This window comes from Hordeum vulgare, chromosome 6H (genome assembly GCF_904849725.1).
Source record: "Hordeum vulgare subsp. vulgare chromosome 6H, MorexV3_pseudomolecules_assembly, whole genome shotgun sequence".
NCBI lineage: Eukaryota > Viridiplantae > Streptophyta > Magnoliopsida > Poales > Poaceae > Hordeum > Hordeum vulgare.
The window spans coordinates 527,373,186-527,395,165 of record NC_058523.1 but is presented as its reverse complement, the minus strand read 5'-3'; the positions used below and the strand labels follow the sequence as shown (position 1 = coordinate 527,395,165).

At 40.4% G+C, this 21,980-nt stretch overlaps 1 protein-coding gene across 1 annotated transcript; it reads right to left on the bottom strand.

The window, feature by feature from the left end:
- Nucleotides 1-206: 206 nt before the first annotated feature.
- LOC123403125 (protein OPAQUE1) lies at nucleotides 207-20,220 on the bottom strand. The gene is made up of 38 exons (XM_045097088.1): nucleotides 19,943-20,220; nucleotides 18,641-18,790; nucleotides 18,004-18,149; nucleotides 17,774-17,930; nucleotides 17,562-17,620; nucleotides 17,211-17,367; nucleotides 12,672-12,821; nucleotides 12,386-12,522; nucleotides 11,534-11,680; nucleotides 11,363-11,464; nucleotides 10,980-11,037; nucleotides 10,749-10,850; nucleotides 9,660-9,697; nucleotides 9,451-9,577; nucleotides 9,208-9,381; nucleotides 8,901-9,032; nucleotides 8,332-8,441; nucleotides 7,520-7,580; nucleotides 7,085-7,262; nucleotides 6,484-6,689; nucleotides 6,032-6,151; nucleotides 5,317-5,415; nucleotides 4,779-5,000; nucleotides 4,121-4,260; nucleotides 3,909-3,996; nucleotides 3,716-3,766; nucleotides 3,542-3,628; nucleotides 3,210-3,380; nucleotides 2,962-3,108; nucleotides 2,494-2,646; nucleotides 2,273-2,404; nucleotides 2,096-2,166; nucleotides 1,621-1,720; nucleotides 1,330-1,386; nucleotides 1,183-1,239; nucleotides 1,019-1,099; nucleotides 855-937; nucleotides 207-624 (listed from the first exon to the last, which is right to left on the bottom strand). Exons 1-38 carry the CDS (start codon nucleotides 20,063-20,065, stop codon nucleotides 504-506), a joined length of 4,494 nt encoding a protein of 1,497 aa, XP_044953023.1. The 5' UTR covers nucleotides 20,066-20,220; the 3' UTR covers nucleotides 207-503.
- Between the last annotated feature and the right edge of the window lie 1,760 nt (nucleotides 20,221-21,980).

The window sequence follows — 21,980 nt, the reverse complement described above, 5'->3', positions numbered from 1 at the left end:
ATACAAAGTCGGATCATTTTAAAGTCATTTATTTTGATACGGAGTATCAATTAGTATAAAGTTGAGTCGTTTATTTCGGGCCTAAGGAGTAGCTATTAATGTCTTCGACTATCACTTTTGCTAGAACGCATCAGAGTGCGACAAGCTCTGCACCAAACAGAGACATTTTGCCACAGATGTAATCAATTTCGGGCAACCGCTTCGCATTTTCTACAGTATTTTTCTTTCTTTTTTGGCATGGTTCTACAGTATTCTTTGTACAACATAGATAGCCAAGACAACTGGACACCCACGAATCCAGGGCCTTTCGGCGTCTAGCAACAATTGTTGCTTTGGAACTGCATCCCTACAAACACCCCTCTTCCACCCTAGATCAAACTTGCTCTAGAAAAACTAAACAACAGTACAACATTGCTGAAGGGGTGCGACCCCATAAAAATCTGGGGATTCAACTGATCTTCACGGCAACCCAGACCTCGTTGTTCCATTACACAGGCAGTGGGTCATGATGCCGTGAGCAGAAACTGCGCGGACGGATAGTGATGAAGAGATACCGGCAGCTCCACGTCCGCATAATCTATCGCTGGGATGGCGATCGATAAATCCTCGGTCGAAAACGGTATACTGCACCAAGCAAGCATGAAATGTAAGTCCAAAATCCGCAACCACTTAAAACATACTACCTCCGTACCATAATATATGACGTTTTAGCAGTTCATTTGAGCTCCTAAAACGTCATATATTATGGTACAGAGGTAGTAGTATTCCACTTTTGGCAAACAAAAACGCACAAGTTCGAAAGAAGCATTTTCTACAGTGTGTTAAGCGGTAACTAACAAGACAACCACAGCTACCTTAAATCGTCATCCAACAAAAAGGAATTTGACGCGAGGTTCTGGGTATCTTTGTTGACCATCTCCCGCATTGCAGCAACAACCTGTAAAATCATAACATTCTCAAGACAAATAATGCAAGACAAAATCTAAAAGACGAAAGGTCCAAAGCTAAAAGTGCATACCTCATTTGATATTCCCTGGGTATTGTACTTGTCGTCCCAGTACATCGAGCATATCCTGTAGATTTGCCTAAGGCTCAAGGACTACACATGAAAAGGGGCTTGGTTATAGTCTGCAATAAAATGATGGTTAACTGTAAAAACAGAAGCTGTGCACATAGTCTTACCGGGCAGAGATCTTGACTGATCTCCTCAAGTGTCTTCTTCCTTTTTTGGTGTATAACCTACATTATGTAATCAGTCAGAAATATCCCAAGGCATAGAAGATGCAACAGAAATGGCACGGAGGAAGTGCGTCTTGCACAAGCAATTACCAAGAATCCGACAGCTTGTCTAATATAATTAAGCTCATGCCAAGAAGTTCCTGCAAACTAAAAGTAAAACGGATAATAAATTTGTGAAGAACAGAACAGAAAATAAGTAGCCACACAGAAAATGATGATTTCCAAGTGCTACTTTTTCTAAAAGACTAGATATAACAGGAAAAAGGGAACATGATTATTGGACATGAAACGACCGCAACCAGATTGTCAGGGTTTGTCATAGTCCACTTCCTGAATTATATACCAACCAGACAAGCAGAATGTAGAACTAGCACAACTTACCTCCTCAGAGACATCAGTAATCCATTTCTCCAGCAATGACAGTCCAGCTTTAACATATTCTCCATTGGAGAATGTACAACATTCACGCCGGAGAAGAAGACTGATGGCACAAAAAAATTGTTAGTATGGCTGAAAGTAAAGTAGAATCTCGTTATTCTGCTGGTCCCTTATCTGTACCATACTAACAAAGCATTTTCTGAAGGGTCAGTGTCCCATTACCTACAATTTTTTAACCCAAAGAATCCTATTTTGTTCCGTCACATATAGACCTTTTCCTCAACCCAGAATTATAGCTACAGTGATCTATTTGTAAATAAAAGGAACAATATTTTACCATTCGTTGAAGAGTTCTATTGTTTGTCAACTAATCTTAGGGGATCACTGTTGCAACGCATGCCACTGGCTATCATGAGTGTTGCTTGCATATTATTAAGACACAGATACCAAGTACTCAAATTCTAATAGAAGGAACTACCTGTTGAAAAGTTGTATGTTGACGAAGGAGAATAACTGAGTGATCAGCTTACGTATAAAGAACGATGGCACCTGCAGCACAAACATATAAGGTTAGTAGAATCACTTGGATAAAGCTATCAAATCCTTTCTAGTGGAGAGTTGTGCCAAAATAAGAGGAGTTAAATGAAAGGCTTACATGATTTTCACGCAGAGTATCCATAAGCAAATTTAGGAAACTGACAATGTTGTCCCAATGGGAGTTCGATGGCTGTTGAGCACCAACCCCTGGTGCTTTGGGAGCTTTTCCAGGTCGTGTTGATTTTGGAGCCTGACATGCAATTTTCCAAAGGATACGAAAATGATCTCTTTGTACAATGCTGTCTGTAACCAAATCACAAAAGAGAGGAAGGTATATACCTGAATGCAAAGACTGAGAAGAGGTGATATTTCCTTTTTTAGATTATCCCTTAGCTGCCCAAAGATCTTTTCAACACATGCTGTTAGTTGCTGTTTGAATAGTATGGCTGGATACCTAGCATCCACTTGTGCAGTATCACCACGCCCTGCAAGCTATTGAAGCAATCTCAGTGTCAGGGAGAAAACACATTGTTATTCTATTCTACAGAGATTTGCAAGAAAAACTACAAAGATTGCCAGATTGGCTAGTTTAGTAGTGCTGACATTTATGGCTGTGGTTATGCAGCACATTTACGAAAAAACATGGATATCTATGTTTCCATGTGTAATTTACGAAAGCGTACCCATGATTTTGCAAATTATATGTAATCTATATTCTTGCATAACTGTGACCATACCCAAAAGGATTCTTCAACATATACTAAATAGCTTTCAGAGCAAAAATGACTGGTGAGCTCAGTTCCTTACTTGGGCTAACTTCCCACCTAGCCCTCCAGCAGAGCGGCGAGATGGTGTACCAAAAAATCCGTTTGACCGTAGATTCTTCTGTAGAAGACACAGCAGTGCAGAAGTATTGGACAACCAATAAGGTAATCTACCAGCTGCTTCCTTTGCCTGGAATAGGAACAAAAATAAAAATACTAAACCCATTGGCTTCCACAAATGAAATGTCTGGTGCGAACAGCAAAACAAATGGGGGCTTCGAACAATTTTACCTTGAGAACATCGTTTATGGCTTCAATCACATGATCAAAAATAGCAGTCCTCTCTGATTCAAAAGCACGCCAATGTAGAAGGCATCTGTAGATGATACATGCAGCAACTGGTTTGCCATCCTTGAACCCTAAATTCTCCTTTATGCAACTTAACAGGATTTCATGGTTTCCCTGCAAGAAACAATACCATCACTAAAACACCTCAGAAATAAATTCTTACAAGAATACCGGAGACTCCTGAACAAACTATAAGCAATCTTATCTCTGAAGGCAACAACGGAATTCCATATGAAATGAAGAACATGTCAGGTTAAGAACAGTGCTGAATTCACCTCATGCCTTTCAACAGGCAACCTTGCCCTCCTTGACCCAGTGCTATGTTGAATAGGAGACGGATATTTTGTTGGTGTTGGGGATTCCTACAGTTTTACGTTTGACAGTTTCAAGCAGTTAGAAAAGAGTACAAAACACTGGAGGTATCCAACTTGAATCAAAAGAAATCTTACAAATGGGCGCTTCTGATCGCTGTTCGTCAGACCAATCGAGTTAGGAAATTTCTGTATTCAGGGAAACAAGTCAGTTAACTAACCAAAATGACAATGCAGCTAGGTTAGTTCTACGAAAAATAGAGGTGCTGGGACCAAAATAGGTGTGAGAAATACAAAGCATGAAAATTAGAGTGAGCACAAAGGAAAGAACCTCAGGCGGCGGTTTTGGAGTAATGCTAAATGCCTTTTGCCTTAGAACATGATTTTCATTTTCCAAGTTCGTAAGTTTCTCCTGCAATCTGAATGCAGGAAGGTCAACTGTTAGATACTAACGCTAAGCAAAAGAAATAACGCTCAAAAACCATAGACGCATGGATCATTCCAGAATCCTGCGGTTATTTATATGCGCAAGGGAAAACATACTTGTCCAAATTTTGCTGGAGACGGGTGCATTTTCCCTCCACATCTTTCAGTTTCTCCATCGTATCATCACTATTTTTACGAGCTGTGCTGAGTTCATTTTCCAATAATGAATTCTTCTCCGATAATGATTCGACTATGTTCTGTGGAAGCAAGACAGAACTGCTTCAGCGGAAGTAATTAATTAACAATCAGCAAAAGTATCAATGCTAGCATCAGTCAACAAGTCACAAAAGGTCACTATAATTCATATTCAAAAGAGGAAATGCCACAGCATATAGAACATTTAATGGAAAAACTATAACAGCAAAGCATAAAACCATAGCAGTTCCATGAATAATCCTTAGAATGAACCATGATATATATGGAAAAAGATACGAGTTAAGATCATGCACAGTGGCTAAAGTATTCGAGAACTTGAAATTTTTCACAAGAATGCATGAAGTACACCAGTTAGCTCGTATGAAGTAACTAAAAATATTCAAGAACTTGAAATTTTTCACAAGAATGCATGAAGTAACCTAAGAAGCAAACTGAAAGTATTGAAGAACTTGAAAATTTTCACAAGAATGCATGAATGAAGTAACCTAAGAAGCTAACTGAAAATGGAGGCAAATCAAAGTATTTATGATAACATATTAAAACAGAGGAGACTTCAAACCTTTAGATTAGAGTTCTCCTTTTCTTCTTCTGCTTTCAGAATCTTCTTACTGCGCAACATAGATATCTCTCTCAAAGAATCGTCCAACTGCCTCTGGAGAACCAGATTTTTGTCGTGTTCACACCGGGCAGATAATTTAGCTGCAGCACATTCTGCGCTTAATGTTTCGATTATTTTGTCCCGCTTTGATATCTCCACCAACTTTGTTTCCTCACCAGCAGCCTACAATTGAAAACCCATGCGGCAAGGAGCAAAAATTCACTATCATCAGAACCAAAATTAAGGAAAACTATCACAAACTCTGAACGGTGAACGCTGTCACATCTGCTGATTAATTTACATTCATAGAACATCAAATGCAGGATAACAACCATAGCAGAAATGTTCAGAAAAACAACGAATTTGCATGGGCGGAAAATATTTGTCCTTATACTGGCAGGAACAATAACTGACTCAAATCTACGATATGCAGGGTAGCACATGCAAAATAAAGGAATCACATTACGCACAAAAGCAATGAAGGCAGAGAAAAACATACCCGTATTCTCCTTTCCAGAGTAAGTCTTAAAGTAAGATCATCCAACTTTTTCTCAAGCTTATTCTTCGCCTCCCGGAGTGCACCAGCTTCATTTGCAGTCTGAAGAAGCAATCATAGCATAAGAATACCCCCGATGGACACCAATAAAACAAAGGCGTTACACAAGCTTGGGAATTACAAACAGTAATATTCACGGAAGAAATCGGAGATAACATTAGATTAGAATGCTTTTCTTTTAGGTGTATATGGTTGTTAGGACTGGCTCTAAATATAAACAACGTTAATCAGAAAAGGTGTATATGGTAGGCTCTCCCTCTAAACCTCGGCAACTTAGCCAGCCTACCCACACTCCTCAGAGTCATACACCTGTCTTCAGATGATCCGAGTTTAGACATGAAAATCCACAAGGAAACAGCGTTCAGAAGACCCTCGCTTCTTGGACTTAACCTGGCCCTCAAGATCTTAGCCGTGTCTAATTAAGATTTCAGGCTAAGCCACACAGCTGTTGCTTGACATGGTGCCGATAAGGTGGCTCCCTCAAACGAGTTGTGACATTAACAAAGGAAATTGTGCGGTGTTTTAGGAAAAGAACAGATCTTCAAAATTCTTAAACTGGGTACAGCAAATTAATAATGCTATTTTCAGTACTGCTAGAAACATGCCAATTAATTTATTAGGCCATAAATAAATTACAGAATTGCAACCAGAAAAATACCATTCTGAGTTTCCTTAGCTCCCTTCTTGCAAGCTTTTGTCGCCAAGCACACTGAATTGCTATAGCGGCTTGCTTGTAACGCTGGAAAAGCATGGCAACCTTCCGTTTTCTCCAGAAGGACTACGAAGAAGCAACAAGAAACTCATGTCACATAAATTCAACAATACAAAGTGTTACCTCTAATAAGCAAGTGATGACATAACTACAGTATAACATCCAATACCTTCCTAATACTCCAATTAATCTAGAGGTAGATGGACAAAAAAATTAACATGCTTATAATGTAGAGGATCTTACAAGTTAAATTTTCAACTAATTGCTTGCTAGCATGGCAATTATCCCCAGATAATCAAATTATCTTCTACTAAAATGGTATACTTGCTTTAAGTTTGTTTGCTTTCTTGCAGTGTGCATACGTGTCTGTGGTGTGGGGAGGGGAAGTTGAGGTGAACCTGTATCACTAACGCAGCCTTCTGCTCCCTGATGGCTGAGAAATAGTGGCGAGCAATAAACCCTCGAATACAAGACTGGATAAACAGAGCTGCTGAACATGTTTCATGGTAATTCCGCTGTAACAGTAACCTTCTTGCATACTTCTGAAGAATTATGGCAGCCGCTGTTTCTCTTCTGATCTTATACATTTTCCTTGCAAAACAACCTGCAGTATCCTTCAAAAATTAACAATCAGGATGTACCAGCAATTACCAAGATAACACAGTTCATACAAAATGCTTACAGACCTACCGGATAAGATTCTTGTAATTTGCAGGCCATGAACTTACCAGGCACAAGAGTACGGAACATAATTACTTATCAACATTCAAGAATAGAAAGATAAAAAACTACACGTACCAGCAAACTATTTCTATGCCTAGTCAGTGGTCACAAAATTTATCACTGTGGCAAGTGCACAATGAAGTTTGATATCTTAGGAAATCGTTTCTTCTATTTAGGTTGATTGCATGAAACTGTAAATGGTTATCTGAATTCAGATTGCAGGTTGGCGCCGTACAAGATAATAAACATAGCAATTGATTAAGGACACATATTTACCTCTACAATATGCTTGTATTGAAATTGTAGCCTTCTTTGTTTTCACAAACTCTTTGCGGGCGGCGAATGTTCTGAAACAATTTTGAATGCGCCGCGCAGCATTGTCCAAAACCTCAGCACGACGCACATCTAGTATCGCGATTTGACCGGCTCTAAGGAAGACCTTATTTCGACCAAGCTATCAGGTAAACAAAAGTGTCAAATTCTTATTTTCTAAACTTGAGATGATTTATTAGTAAACTATCAATTGATACTTCAAAAGGGATCAGAATGAGAGTGCTGAAAAAATGCAAGGGCACTTTTTGGAAATTACATAATCAATTAGAAAAGCACAAATGAAGAGTAATGGACAGACTGTGTGAATATGTTAATCATTGATATCATAAAAATATAAGGAAATGGAAATAATATAACATTATCAGGCAAGAAGCTTACTTGAAAATTGTCAAGCTTCATTTTTTCAAGAACTGCCTCTGTCAACGCCCTTTCATCATGACTGCATAATTGTTCATACTTATCAAATAATTAACTCTTGTTTATGCAAACAGCCCGGATAAACTCGCTGCTTTTTGACAGGGCTTCTCATAAACTACTAAAATTGAGGGCGCTGTCACTAACATGATGAGACAGTACGTAAATCAAAGTTGGCAATTTAGCATGGCACAAGCAAACGAGCATATTGGCAACCAAATGGCACGGAGTAGTTAATCTGCCTATGCTACATGCTGATTCACATATAGACTATAATAAAAGCACTGAATTATTCCACAAACAAAAAGGATTTAACAAAAGCTATGAAAGAATTGGTTTCACCTACAATGTGCTGTAACTAACAAGGGCATATTGTATCAAAATGGCACCACGAATGGCTTAACTGCCAGAAAAAACAATTGTCTTCGACAAATTAAAGACGTAAACCCATAAGATAAAGATTGTCCGTGAGGAACACGACCATCTACAGAGTCACAGAACCGTGTGTTGTTTATCAAAGCAAAATTATATCAAATTCAACACAGGCACGAAGAATCTGTTTAAACTAAAACAGTTGAACAAACATTTGGTTAAAAAAATGTGACCACAATGAATTGAGTTCTGCACTTCTGGTCAAGATCACCAACCCCATTAGCATTTAGCACAAAACAAAAGGAGAAGCTTTGTTGTTTATAAAGCAGTGCCGCCAACATTCACATTGTGAAGCAAACAACTTGAACCAAATTAGTTGCATAATGCATATATTAGGTAGGTACCTTCCGAACATCAGTTCAGGAACTAGGACTCCAAACCGATCAACAAATTCAGCATATGTCCTTCTGGTAGGATAGCCAGCAAGACTAATGCGAACAGCCTCTAAAACACCCTGCGCCACCACCAAATTACAATCTTAGGAAAAATATCACTAGTAGATCATGCATGTATCAAAACATGGAAGTAAAACAGCATCATTTAAGTAGGCTCATGACCTATATCCTGAAAGGGCATTATAGAGAACAATCACATAGTGATAAATAATGGTCAATTTTTAAGTGATCTCACACATGTGGTTCAAGATGCATGATTGAGATTGTAGGCCTCCTCAAGTCATATATGCAGGTATGACGTGTTACAAGATGAACTAATGAGTTGGGAAAAGATTTGCATAGCACTAACAAAGAATTTGGCATAAGATTAATTAGTCTAATAAAGCAGAAATAATCAGCATTAAGTCAGGTGTCAAACAGAACCAATATTTTCATGTGGATAGATGCGCTCGTAAGAAAAGCAACGAGGAAAGACCAAAAGAAATACACTATTTTATGCTTAAGGTGGAAATTCTTACTCCACAACGAAGTTGGTGCAAGACGCTTTGATTTTCAAAAAGCTGAGGTCGATTAACAGAATTCGGCTTCACACAGCGTACATAGTGAGGTTCTGTCGAGCTCAGCGTTTCCATGAGGGCTTGAAGTTGTTGCTATAGAACAATTGAATATAACATACCAGTCAGAAGAGTCAAAATGTTGTAGGCTTGTAGGTTGGTGCACATAAATTGACAAGGCATAGCAACCAGATAGAAAAAAAAACATAGCAGATACGCATATTACAAAGGGCAAAAGTAAAACAAAATCAATTGAATTTTGTATTGGTACCTTAAATCGGGAAGCAACTGATGAGAACTTGTACGATGATCTTAATGACTCTTCTGGCAAAGAACTAAAAAGTCCAGAAACAAGTGGACATCTTGAAGATGATAAAAGATTGCAGTGCTCTGCAACAATATAATCCCGGTTCTTCTCCAGAAAAGAATCTGTTTGATACGTCACCTACAAATGGTGGATTTTATCATAGTCAACACATGAAAAAATAATCAAATAATCTGGCTGCTGGCTTACCTTCCCAGCATAGTGAGAGATAGTAAAATTTGTTTCTGAGAACTTGGTCTTCTCAAGCCTAGGATGGGAAGACAAGTTTCTGAACATCTTTGATGCAAAGGTTGCGTGAGTAGATTTTGGAAACATACTGCAAAATCAAAGGATAACTCAGAATAGGAATTTGATTGTATATATAGAACTTCCATGGATAAATAAAACCAAGTATTTACCAAGCCTCATCCAGCAGTGCAATGATTCCAATAGGTTTCTGTTTGGAGAATATATGATAGAATTAGTCTCAGATGAGCACAATGTAGCATGTTATCCAGATCAAACAAGGGGCAGAAAGATAGCAAAGCAGTATTTCAATTCATTCCAAATATCAATTATTGAAGGCCAGAGCATGCAAAAAAGCAACGGCTACCGTAAGCATGCACAAGCACAACTACCAACCAGAACATACATACTGTTTATACTTTCTACATCAAGAAACTCTGTATCTATTACCTGCACGGGACAGTAATAATATTGCGGATATTAACAGCTTGCAGAATAAATATATTTAACAATCTCTTAGGAAATGGCAGCATTTCTGTAACACACACTTAAGTCACCTTGGCATTGTCATCCACTGTACCGGGTATTGACCACATGATCAATGATGCTATTTATTCCATGAGCAAGACTTTTACAGCCTACGTTCATACCCGATAATATTCATTCCAGAACAAAAATAAACACACCAAAATCTTGGGAGGATGGAATGCATGCTGTACACAACAAGTGTTACATGATAGATAGATAGATATTTAATTCCGTCACCAGAAACCTAAAACCAGGGAAGTGAGGGAACATGAGTGATTTCAATATAATTAGATGGTGATGAGGACATTTGAGGCCAGGGCAATACTTGCAATTAGTGAACTAATATTAAAAAAATGAGACCAACCAGGGACCCTTGGTGTCTTTTTATAGAAAGAGACAACCTGAGGTGCCCTGCGAAAGGTAGGATGGGTGAGCAGCATGTACACATGCACTTCTAGCCAACCAAATGCCACTCGGTTTTGGAAAATCATCAGTACACTTATGCTTGAGGCATAAAAGAGGCCACTCCATACTTGACATAATAACTTGTAAAAAGGTCACTCAATCCAAGTGCAAACAACTAAACACAAGGTAATAATCTAACCACTTAAAACTGAGAATATGATACGAAAGTCAACGAAATAAGAAATTAGCACACTAAATCAAAATATAAAGTGTAGATTGAACAACAACCACTTCTCATTAAACTAAATTAGTAACGGCAATGAAACAACCTTTTCGATCAAATCCAACATATCTTGATTGTCAATGAATTCAATGTAGCTCCAATTAATTTTCTCGCTTTTGTACTCCTCCTGCTCCATCTTGAATACGTGCTGAGGAAACACACGTGTAGCATTTGATGTTAACAAAAAAAAGTGAATTAAGTATGCAAGGGAACAGTATGTTGCCAACTTGTCATCCACTAAAAAAAACGTCATTCTATATCTGGCAGTGGAACATACCTCGTTAAAATGTTGCTGAAGCTTTTCATTGGCAAAGTTGATGCAAAACTGCTCAAAGCTACAGAACAAATGAAAAAGGAATAACATTAAGAACCAGACAGGAGTGCAAATTCAATATTTAATGCAGCCACTGGTGGCTAATTATTGCATGTTTTTACCAGCATTTTCCTAGATAGTTATAATATGTGCAAAACACAGAATAACTAAGCAGAAAGTGATTCTGAACCACAGTAATACTTCGGTGAAAAGATTGGCAGTCAGATGAGAACAGACAATAAATACCATCTTAAATACACATAAATCGGTAAACTGTTAAAAATTGCTTAAAGCAAACAAACTATTATGTAAGTGTATCATCCATATCAGCTCGGCTATTTAAAGACCTGTTGTGTTTGAAGCTTTCAAAGCCGTAGATATCCAAAACACCGATTTGTGCCTTGGAATCAACATCTTGACCAATTGACTTGTTAATATTCTCAACAAGCCTGAAAACATCAAAAGGTGTTACCATATGCAAGCATACAAAACTTATCGAACAAGGCAAGGGAAAATACCAGTCAAATAGTCTTGCGTATACAGTCTTTGCTAGAGCATCACGATTAGCCGCTGCTGCAGCACAATCTAATTCTTTTATAATTATTCCTTCATTGGTGTGTATAGACCGGCTACATAAAGATGAGACCAACAGATCTGGATCGCACCTAATTCAAATAGCAAAGTGATACTATAAGCAAGGATTTTAATTAAAAGAAGTATTTTCCATCACGTCCAGAGTATGACATAACTGCTGCTACACAAAAAGCATAAGATTCATGGTAACCAATAATATTATGCAAGTAACATAACATTGCATCGAAGGGAATATGAGATATATTTGTGCATATGTTAAGATTCATTGCACACGTTCGACGCGTTTTCATTAAAACTGTGGTTCATTCAACCTTCTGCAGAACTGCTGTGATAGCTAAAACAACAATGGTAGGTAGTTTGATATTATAAACTTCACTGATTGTAGATTCAGTCTTCACCAAGAAATATATGTTATGCACAGTTACCAGAGAAATGTCACTTACATGCGCACATATAAGGAGATTCAATTCAACTGAATATACATACATCACGTATGAATTATGATGACCATAGAACTAAGGTTATTTGTAGCTTGTTTCACTCCCATATTTGGATATTCACTAACATAGGGTATAAAAAGTATCCTCTGCTGGTCGGCGAAAAACTAGGGGCCAATTCATCTACATCCATGACCTCAACGGACAGGTCATTTAAATTAAACAGTTAACGAATTTAGGACTCGAAGTAATTTTATGTGACCATGATTAGTACAGACAGATGAGGATTATGAAAACAATAGATGTGTCACACACATGTGCCTATAAATAAATTCATACATGAGTAGTGTAGCAGTCATTTGAAGGTGAAAATTTGATGTTGAATCTTTAATTTTCGACGAATCAGAATCCTTTCCCGGAGAAAACTCAATATTGCCAAGATGGAGAATGGCTGCCAATGTCCGAAATATAGCATCCTGTATATAAAGTGCAGCACACACATTCATTTCTTATTTCTTACATAAAGAAAGGAAAAGGTACACAATATAAGTACTGTACAGTAAGCTTTTGGTTAGTATCGTATTTCCAAATTAGCATCTGTATATGGACAGGTCCTGTTAGAAACCTGATCGCTTCTGCTGATTCCGACAATATCCATTGCCCTTTTTGTCTTCCAGTACTCATCTTCATTCTTTGTCCCTTCCAATTCATAAGTCTTGCTTTGATTCAAGTAGTGAAAAGTGCTTGCATGACCAAGCTTGTATAACTCCGCATCCTTCAGAAACAAGGCAAGATCAAAATTAACTTCACAGCTGCATGGCTCCGACACGTGTATTGATCGATGACAGCACAATATTTAGTCTACACGAACTCCAGAATACTATCCAATTCATATTTAGTATACATGAACTCTACAATACTTCCATCCTTAAAATAGGAGTTTTGTCTCGAATGCACCAATGATGCTTATCAAATATTGACCACCAATATACTAGGGAAGAATTTCAATGAGTCACGTGAAAGTAACATTAGCATCTGTCATTAGCCATATCTATCAGCATCAATTGACACAATTCACATCATGACCATGTCAAAGTATAAACAACAACAACCAAGCCTTTCAGTCCCAAACAAGTTGGGGTAGGCTAGAGTTGAAACCCATAAGATCTCGAAGCCAAGTCATGGCTCTGGAACGTGGATAGCTAACTTCCACGCACCCCTGTCCATGGCTAAGTCTTTGTCGATATCCCAAACCTTCAGGTCTCTCTTAACGGACTCCTCCCATGTCAAGTTTGGTCTACCACGACCCCTCTTAACATTCTCAGCACGCTTTATCCGTCCGCTATGCACCGGCGCTTCCGGTGGCCTCCGTTGAATATGTCCAAATCATCTGAGACGATGCTGGATCAGCTTCTCTTCAATCGGTGCTACCCCAAGTCTCTCTCGTATATCGTCATTCCGTACCCGATCCTTCCTTGTGTGGCCACATATCCATCTCAACATGCGCATCTCTGCTACACCTAACTGTTGGATATGTCGTCTCTTGGTTGGCCAACACTCCGCGCCATACAACATCGCAGGTCGGATGGCTGTCCTATAAAACCTGCCTTTTAGCTTTTGTGGCACTCTCTTGTCACAGAGTACGCCAGAAGCTTGACGCCACTTCATCCACCCAGCCTTGATTCGGTGGCCCACGTCTTCATCGAATCGCCATCCTTCTGCAACATGGACCCCAAATATCAAAACGTGCCTCTCTCCGGTACCACCTGCCCACCAAGGCTAACCTCTCCATCCTCGTGCCTAGTAGCACTAAAACTGCACCTCATGTATTCAGTTTTAGTTCTACTAAGCCTAAAACCTTTCGATTCTAGAGTCCGCCTCCATAACTCTAACTTTCTATTAACCCCCGTTCGGCTATCATCGACTAGCACCACATCATCCGCAAAGAGCATACACCATGGGATATCTCCTTGTATATCCCTTGTGACCTCATCCATCACCAAATCAAAAAGATAAGGGCTCAAAGCTGACCCTTGGTGTAGCCCTATTCTAATCGGAAAGTCATCGGTGTCGCCATCACTTGTTTGAACACTTGTCACAACACTATCATACATATCCTTGATGAGGGTAATGTACTTTATTGGGACTTTGTGTTTCTCCAAGGCCCACCACATGACATTCCGAGGTATCTTATCATAGGCCTTCTCCAAATCAATGAACACCATATGAAGGTCCTTCTTTTGCTCCCTGTATCTCTCCATCAGTTGTCGTACCAAGAAGATGGCTTCCATGGTAGACCTCCCAGGCATGAAACCAAATTGGTTTTTGGTCACGCTTGTCAACCTTCTTAAGCGGTGTTCAATGACTCTCCCATAGCTTCATAGTATGGCTCATCAGCTTGATTCTGCGGTAATTAGTACAACTTTGAACATCCCCCTTGTTCTTAAAGATTGGTACTAAAATACTCCGCCTCCATTCTTCGGGCATCTTGTTTGACCGAAAAATGAGGTTGAAAAGCTTAGTTAGCCATACTATCGCTATGTCTCCAAGGCCTCTCCACACCTCGATGGGGATACCATCAGGACCCATCGCCTTGCCTACTTTCATCCTTTTTAACGCCTCCTTAACCTCACACTCCTAGATACGTCGCACAAAGCACATGCTGGTATCATCAAAGGAGTCGTCTAGCTCAATGGTAGAGCTGCCAACCTCTCCATTGTAAAGGTTGTCAAAGTACTCCCGCCATCTACGCTTGATCGCCTCATCCTTCACAAGAAGCTAATCATCTCCGTCCTTGATGCATTTGACTTCGCCGACATCCCTCGTCTTCCTCTCCCTAATCTTGGCCATCTTATAGATGTCCCTTTCGCCTTCCTTAGTGTTTAAACGTTGGTAGAGGTCCTCATACGCCCGACCTCTCGCTTCACTCACCGCCCGCTTTGCAGCCTTCTTCGCCACCTTATACTTCTCCATGTTAGCTGCACTCATGTCCAGATACAGGCATCTGAAACAGTCCTTCTTCTCCCTAATAACCTTCTGGACCTCATCGTTCCACCACCAGGTGTCCTTAGCTTCCCTTCTACTTCCCTTGGTCACCCCAAACTCCTCTACAGCGACCTTCCGCAAGAAGGTCGCCATACTCGTCCACATCAAGTTTGCATCGCCTCCTTCCTCCCAAGGGCCCTCCTTAATGACCCTCTCCCTGAAAGCCTGGGATGCCTCCCCTTGAGCTTCCACCACTTCGTTCTAGCGACTTTGGCGCGCTTATCCGATTGGACACGAATCCTAAAGCGGAAGTCAGGAACCACCAGCTTATGTTGAGGGACAACACTCTCTCCAGGTATCGCTTTACAATCAATGTAAGCGCGTCTGTCTTCTCTTCTAGAGAGGACAAAATCAATCTGGCTAGAGTGTAGACCACTACTGAACGTCACTAGATGGGATTCTCTCTTCCTAAAGAGGGTGTTAGCTACAACCATGTCGTAGGCTAGAGCGAAGCTCAGGACATCTTCTCCTTCTTGGTTCCTGATGCCATAGCCAAAGCCCCCATGCACCCTTTCAAAACATGTGTTAGATGTACCCACATGGCCATTGAGGTCTCCTCCTATGAAGAGCTTCTCACCAATAGGTACCCTCCTAACCAAGTCCTCCAGGCCTTCCCAGAACTCCCTCTTGGTGCTCTCATTGTGGCCTACTTGCGGGGCATACGCGCTGATAACATTGAGGACTAATTCCCCAACTACCAGCTTGACAAGGATCATCCGGTCCCCTTGCCTCTTAACGTCCACAACTCCATCCCTAAGGCTCTTGTTGACCAAGATGCCTACTCCATTCTTGTTTGAAGTTGTCCCCGTGTACCACAACTTGAAGCCGGTATCCTCCACCTCCTTCGCCTTTTGTCCCTTCCATTTGGTCTCTTGGACACAAAGGACATCAACACGCCTCCTCACCGCCGTATCAACTAGCTCCCGTAACTTACCCGTCAGGGACCCTACGTTCCAGCTACCTAAGCGTATCCTCCTAGGCTCGCATGTCAAAGTATAAAATGGAACTTATTTCAGAAAGACAACCATGAGAATAGCAAAAAAAAATACATATCTCTGGCATGATCATTCTCCTCACCAGATAAATTACATAACCTTAGGATACCGAAAGTTAGGTCGGACACATAGCCCAAAAGGCAGGATATCAAATTATCGATAGCCTAACATAATCCATATCAATACAGACGCTATTACACATCTGACGCATATCATGGAAGTACCAAGTTTTCAAATTAAAAGATAAAAATCATAATACATAACAGATACAACTTCCGTACTTCTCAACCCACAAAACATCTAAACCTTCGATTACTGTGAATTTGGCTAGTTTACACATATCTCGGCAACATTATACTCAAATGAAATGCCAAATGATTGCAAGTCCAACAGTCTTGTAAGTATATACCCAATTAAATCAATAAATCATGAACCAAGGAAATGTATGGATGAATTTGCAATCGAGTATGACTAAAGAAGTTCGCGTCCTTCAATCTCTACTAATTATAAAAGCGTGAGTTCCAATTCTTCTGACTTCACCAAAGTTACTGTACAGAGAACAACTCACAACCCATGATGTAATCCATCTAACAAAATCTAAGAACAGGTATTGCTTCTGTGGTCTGTCATCCAATCCAAGGGCTAATATTCAATGTTCTGCCACAACCCAGAAGGACGTCCTGCCCCAATCACGTAGCCACGACCTCCCTCAAATAACCCTCCCCTATTTAATAGCATGCCCAATATCCATGCTACAACAACAACAGCAACAAAGCCTTTAGTCCCAAACAAGTTGGGGTAGGCTAGAGGTGAAACCCATAAAATCTCGCAACCAACATGCTAGCGCTAACCAATTAATTACATCCTACCTAATATCAATGTGCAATTAAGATCTTGTCAAATATTAGTGTGTAATGCAATTAATATATTGCCTAATACTAACATGCATTGCACGTACACGACTACTAGTTATTATTGGGGGCTTGGCTTTTCGGTAAAAAATATGTGGGCTTTACCGACTTCGTAAAAAAAATCAAAACCACGCTACATAGCAGTGGAACTCATATAACATACACAAAAGTAACAAGTAAACAAATAGCGATAAATGGTACTGGTACACATACCTTCCCCGATGCGCATAATTGATAAAAACAATGAAAGTTTCTTTCAGGATCAGTAATTTGCACAACACGAGATCTTTCCAGAAGATAGGTCCTAATTGCAGCTCCGGATATTCTACCACTTGTATCAAACTGGATCTCGACAAATTTTCCAAATCGGCTGCAACCAAGACAGAATTATAAGTTGATATTGTATAAAAAAAAGAACTTCTAAATGGTTGAGTTTTACGAAATAGTGAAGACATGAAATGTTCTCCCGCTTGGCAGTTATCAGTTAGTTTCTAAGTGAAGAACACATCTGAAATATTGCACACAACTGACCCAATATTAAGGACTGTAGGAGTAAAGCCTCACCTCGAGTTGTCATTTCTAACTGTTTTTGCATTCCCAAATGCCTCCAAAAGAGGGTTAGACTGGAGGGAAACAAATAAAAACATTATAAGATAATGCCTTCAACATTCCCTCTGTGAAATCAAATACTTCACAAAAACAAAAAATGGAATGGGTCAATGGAAAGACCATGGTTTCCAGCAATCACTGCGGAAATAATGTGGGGTAAAACTTACTTCGAGAACTTGTTGCTCAACTGATCGATCATCAAGAACAGCTCTACCACCAACATATGTGAGATACCGCATGATGAGCTTTGTAGTTTCAGTCTTTCCAGCACCGCTTTCACCACTAACTAAGATAGACTGGCTCCGGGAATCATTCAGCATAGCCCTACATTCCATTAAATTTAAACAGTATATTACATTAACAGGACGTCATGACTGAATCAGAGTGTAGCACCAACCTGTATGATGCGTCAGCGACCGCAAAAACATGTGGACTCAACTCTCCTAACTGGACACCCTTATATTGCTCCATCATGTACTCATTGTACAGGTGAGGCAGCCTCGTGAAAGGATTAACAGCAATCAAGATGCTTCCAGTGTATGTCTATCTCGATAAAGACAAGTGGAAAAGATGTCATAAAAAAAGCTCCCATAACTAAAGCAGAAAAACATAAGTGCGCCTATTCACTAAGTCATGTCAACAAATGAAGAAGAGAAGACTAAGAAGAGATTATAGTTGATGATTAAACTTGAAAAATCAGAGGAACAGGAATTCGTCCCAAGTAATCCGTCTCAATTTTACACACTGCAACAATGATTTTCATCCTCTGCATCTTTCCATGTACAATTACATAGTATATATTAAACATGTTTCAACATTGCCATGACTAGATAAATTTAATTGCAGCAAACGCACCATCAAGATGAGAGATGACCTTCCTATTTTGTTTCAATTTCATGAGATGTTTTTCCTATGGGTTATAGTTTTAATACTGCATATATTTCAGTTTTTAATTTCAACGGATTTAGCAGGTGCGAGATTCACGTGATAAAAGTCTTTCCATCAAATAAAGGCAGTGCTAGTGAACTACTTACGTATATCTCATTTAATGCATATCTTCGCTTCAGATTGTATAGAACACCCGGTTCATTAAGATAGGTCAGTTTGGTCATGTCATCAACATGGCCCCCACCGAGATCTTCATCTGTGTCCCTAGGCAGCAATTTCTCCGGTAAAACTGAAATCTAAGAAAAGAAAAGGAAGGATAAATAAACTGAACAAGATAAATATCCATCAGAATAACCAAAACCAGGTCTTTGTAAACTTGTTAGACAGGAAGACAAATCTCAAAGATACTTCTCAAATTCTGTTAGAAGTATTGAGCAAAAAATCCTAGTATAAACCAAAATTGACCACGTAGCAGATCACGTCAACATTTATCTGTGGACTGGACCCAAATTTTAACCAGATGCAAGTCCCAAATAGCTAACAAAAGAGGAGAGGTTCGAAACTAATGCTACAGAAATTTCTACCCATTATATGTTCTCGATAAACATTTAAAAAGCAAAGTTACCTACAAGTGAACATGTAGGACAATCTAATTCAAAATAAGGAAAGGCGTAAGATCAAAGCAAACAAGCAGCATAACTCAAATACAGCTCATACAGATAAAATTCAACTGATGGCAGTCCCCTGCCATCGTAATTCAAAATTGATCAGCACGAGCAACCCAGGGTAACTTGCAGAACTCCGTGTGTTCAAGAGACCGTATAATAATGATCCAAAAGTACTCTTACTGAAGCTTGGAGCCATTTCTACCACAGTATAAGTCAAGCAAGTAACAACTCCTAACAGAATTTAAATCTAAACAGTCGAGTATTACAAACTTGGATCAAGTTAACACAACAACTGCAGTCAGTAATCTGTGAATGCTGCAACCTGCAACCAAAATCCCCCTGGAATTAACCGCTGCACTTTCAGGACACAGTACAAAGTCGTACCAACAAAGTTACGGATTCAAATTAAATACCCACTGGGAGCGGGGCTACTTCCGCCAATTTGAATTGACTTCTCCTCGCCGGCGCAATTTGCACAAAACCTACTCCAAACCATTTCAAAAACAGGAATAGTAAACTAAAAAAATTTAACAATACTCTGAACAAAACTAACGGCGGAACTCAAAACCACTCTCCTGCAGACTCGAATCTAACAGGGCGCAAACCGGCTCCACGTGACCAGTGTCCACATCCGCAGCCACGCTCGCGCGTCCACGAGGGGGAGAGAGAAAAAAATTCAGACGGCGCGGCGCAAACTTCAACCGCACGGAACGGAATGGGGGGCGACAGCGACAGAGGCAGAGGCAGGGGAGGAGGAGGAGGAGGAGGGATTCGCGGCACCTTCTTCCGCTGGCTCGTGAGCACGACGACGGCGCTGCGGTCCTTGGCCTCGACCACCTCGGCCTCCACCCAGCCCTCCCCCTTCTCCTCCACCCAGACCTTGGACCCCTTCCGGTAGCTCATCCCGCCGAAACCCTAGGGGGGGGCCTCCCAGCCCTAGGCAGGCCCTCTCCGCGGAGGCCGGCGGCGCGGGCGGCGGCGAGCACGAGGCGCGCGAGGGGGGCGGGGGGGGGCCGTTCGGGCGCCGGGCGGGAGCGGCGCGTGCCTTATCGGAGCCCCGACTAGAGCGCCGCAGGGTGGACTCGTGGGCTCATGGCGAAATTTTTTGCTTCGGCTTGGCGCTTCTTCCCTCCCTCTCGTGCGCTTTCTACTAGCGGACGGAAAGGGCAGGGACGGAGATCCTGGGTTCGTCGGGGTGGTGGGCGCAAATGCGGCCCGCGGACGTGGCACCGGAATTTGAACTGGCCGGGGGGCGGAGGCGTCGTTTCCGCGTGCGTGGCGGACGCTTTCAAGGCGGTGGGCACGGCGGTGGGGCCTACCGGCAGAGGGCTGTCCTCTCGGTTGGGAGAGGCTGCTTGGGCCCACGGGGAGGCCCGGTCGGTTCGAACCGGCCGATCTGGCCTATTTAAAACCTTATATGTTTGAATGCGTGGTGTGGTGTTTTCGGATAGGCCCCTGCTGTGTTTTTATTTACTAACGTGTTAAGGGCGGATGCGTAAACGGCTAGGTTGCGGATGGTTGTTTTTTAGAGGAATCGTGTATGTATGTGTCGTGTAAAATTTAAACAGGCTTATCACAAGGATAGAATCTCATTTTTCGGTTTTTACATTGTAGGATACAAATATGGAGGTATATATAAGATAAACAAAATATGATTTCAGTACTAAAAAAATTACTTCTTTTGTTAACTAATATAACCTAAACAGCGATCGGAATACAGAAAAAAATATTCCAACAATTGACACCCAATCAAGTTTTGTCCAACGCAAAAAAAACATGTGGGTTACAATGAAATTTACTAAGATGGTTTGATGCTCATAATTGTGTCTCAAGTCGAATGACTGGAACGTTCCATTCAATTGCCCATCATAGTTTAATGACAAAATTATAATTGTTAATGCCTTCAGCATAGTAGATGATATAAATGTTGCTCGAAGACGAAAGATAACTTCTTTGGAAACAAAAGCTTTTCACTGGATTTTAGTGAAGCCTATAAAAAACAAGCAATGGGTTTACACAACATTAAGCCAAACATGTATGACGACAAAAGGAGTTTTAAATGAACTATTGCATTAACAATCGGCGACAAAAGAAGTTTTAAATGAACTAATGCATTAACAACTCATGACTAACCGGTGTTTGATTGAAACATGTGGCTTATTTCTCCATCGAGCTTTTTTCACGCATCTTCGCTTGCTTCTTCGTCCATGCCTACTAGAACGCTTTTGTATGTTCGCCACCTTTTGTCAGCTTCTCTCGGTACACCATGGAACACACTGGTCCAATTACCGTGCATGGACGGATGAGCTTGCCCGCATGCCTCGCATGATAATGTCTAAACATAACTATTTATGTCCCTCTTGATCATCTCCTACCCATCCCATCCCACCATATATTAGTCACATGTGTACCTACTTGTTTCTATTCAACTCAACTATGTATGTGTGTCACTTTACATCTATAAAGCCCCTAAAATGAGCTTGAGCTCACACAGACATGCATTCTCGACAATACATCCTCTTCCCTAGGTAGAGGCAAGTACGTTCTAATATAGAAATCGACACCAATGTGTAAAACCATTATTTTTTCGCATCAAGAAATGTGAATCATGACGGTGATTTGGTTTTCACCACAATTTTTGTACTATGATTGGATCATGTTGATTTTCATTTATACTTATAATATCATTTGGATAATAACTTGATATTAAAACATGACCTAACTAGATTTTATCCAATCACTCCGAAAATCTCAAAAAAAAGTTAATTGAATGAGTAGCCACTGATGGAAATATGCCCTAGAGGCAATAATAAATTGG

Bases quoted from the DNA above. Each gene is read 5' to 3' on its own strand.
- LOC123403125 (XM_045097088.1), bottom strand. From the start codon at position 20,065: ATGAGCTACCGGAAGGGGTCCAAGGTCTGGGTGGAGGAGAAGGGGGAG. The intron at 17,621-17,773 runs GTAAGTTTTACC...GTTTCCCTCCAG, and splicing joins TTGAGCAACAAGTTCTCGAA to TCTAACCCTCTTTTGGAGGC. The intron at 3,629-3,715 runs GTAAGATTTCTT...GTAAAACTGTAG, and splicing joins GCGATCAGAAGCGCCCATTT to GAATCCCCAACACCAACAAA.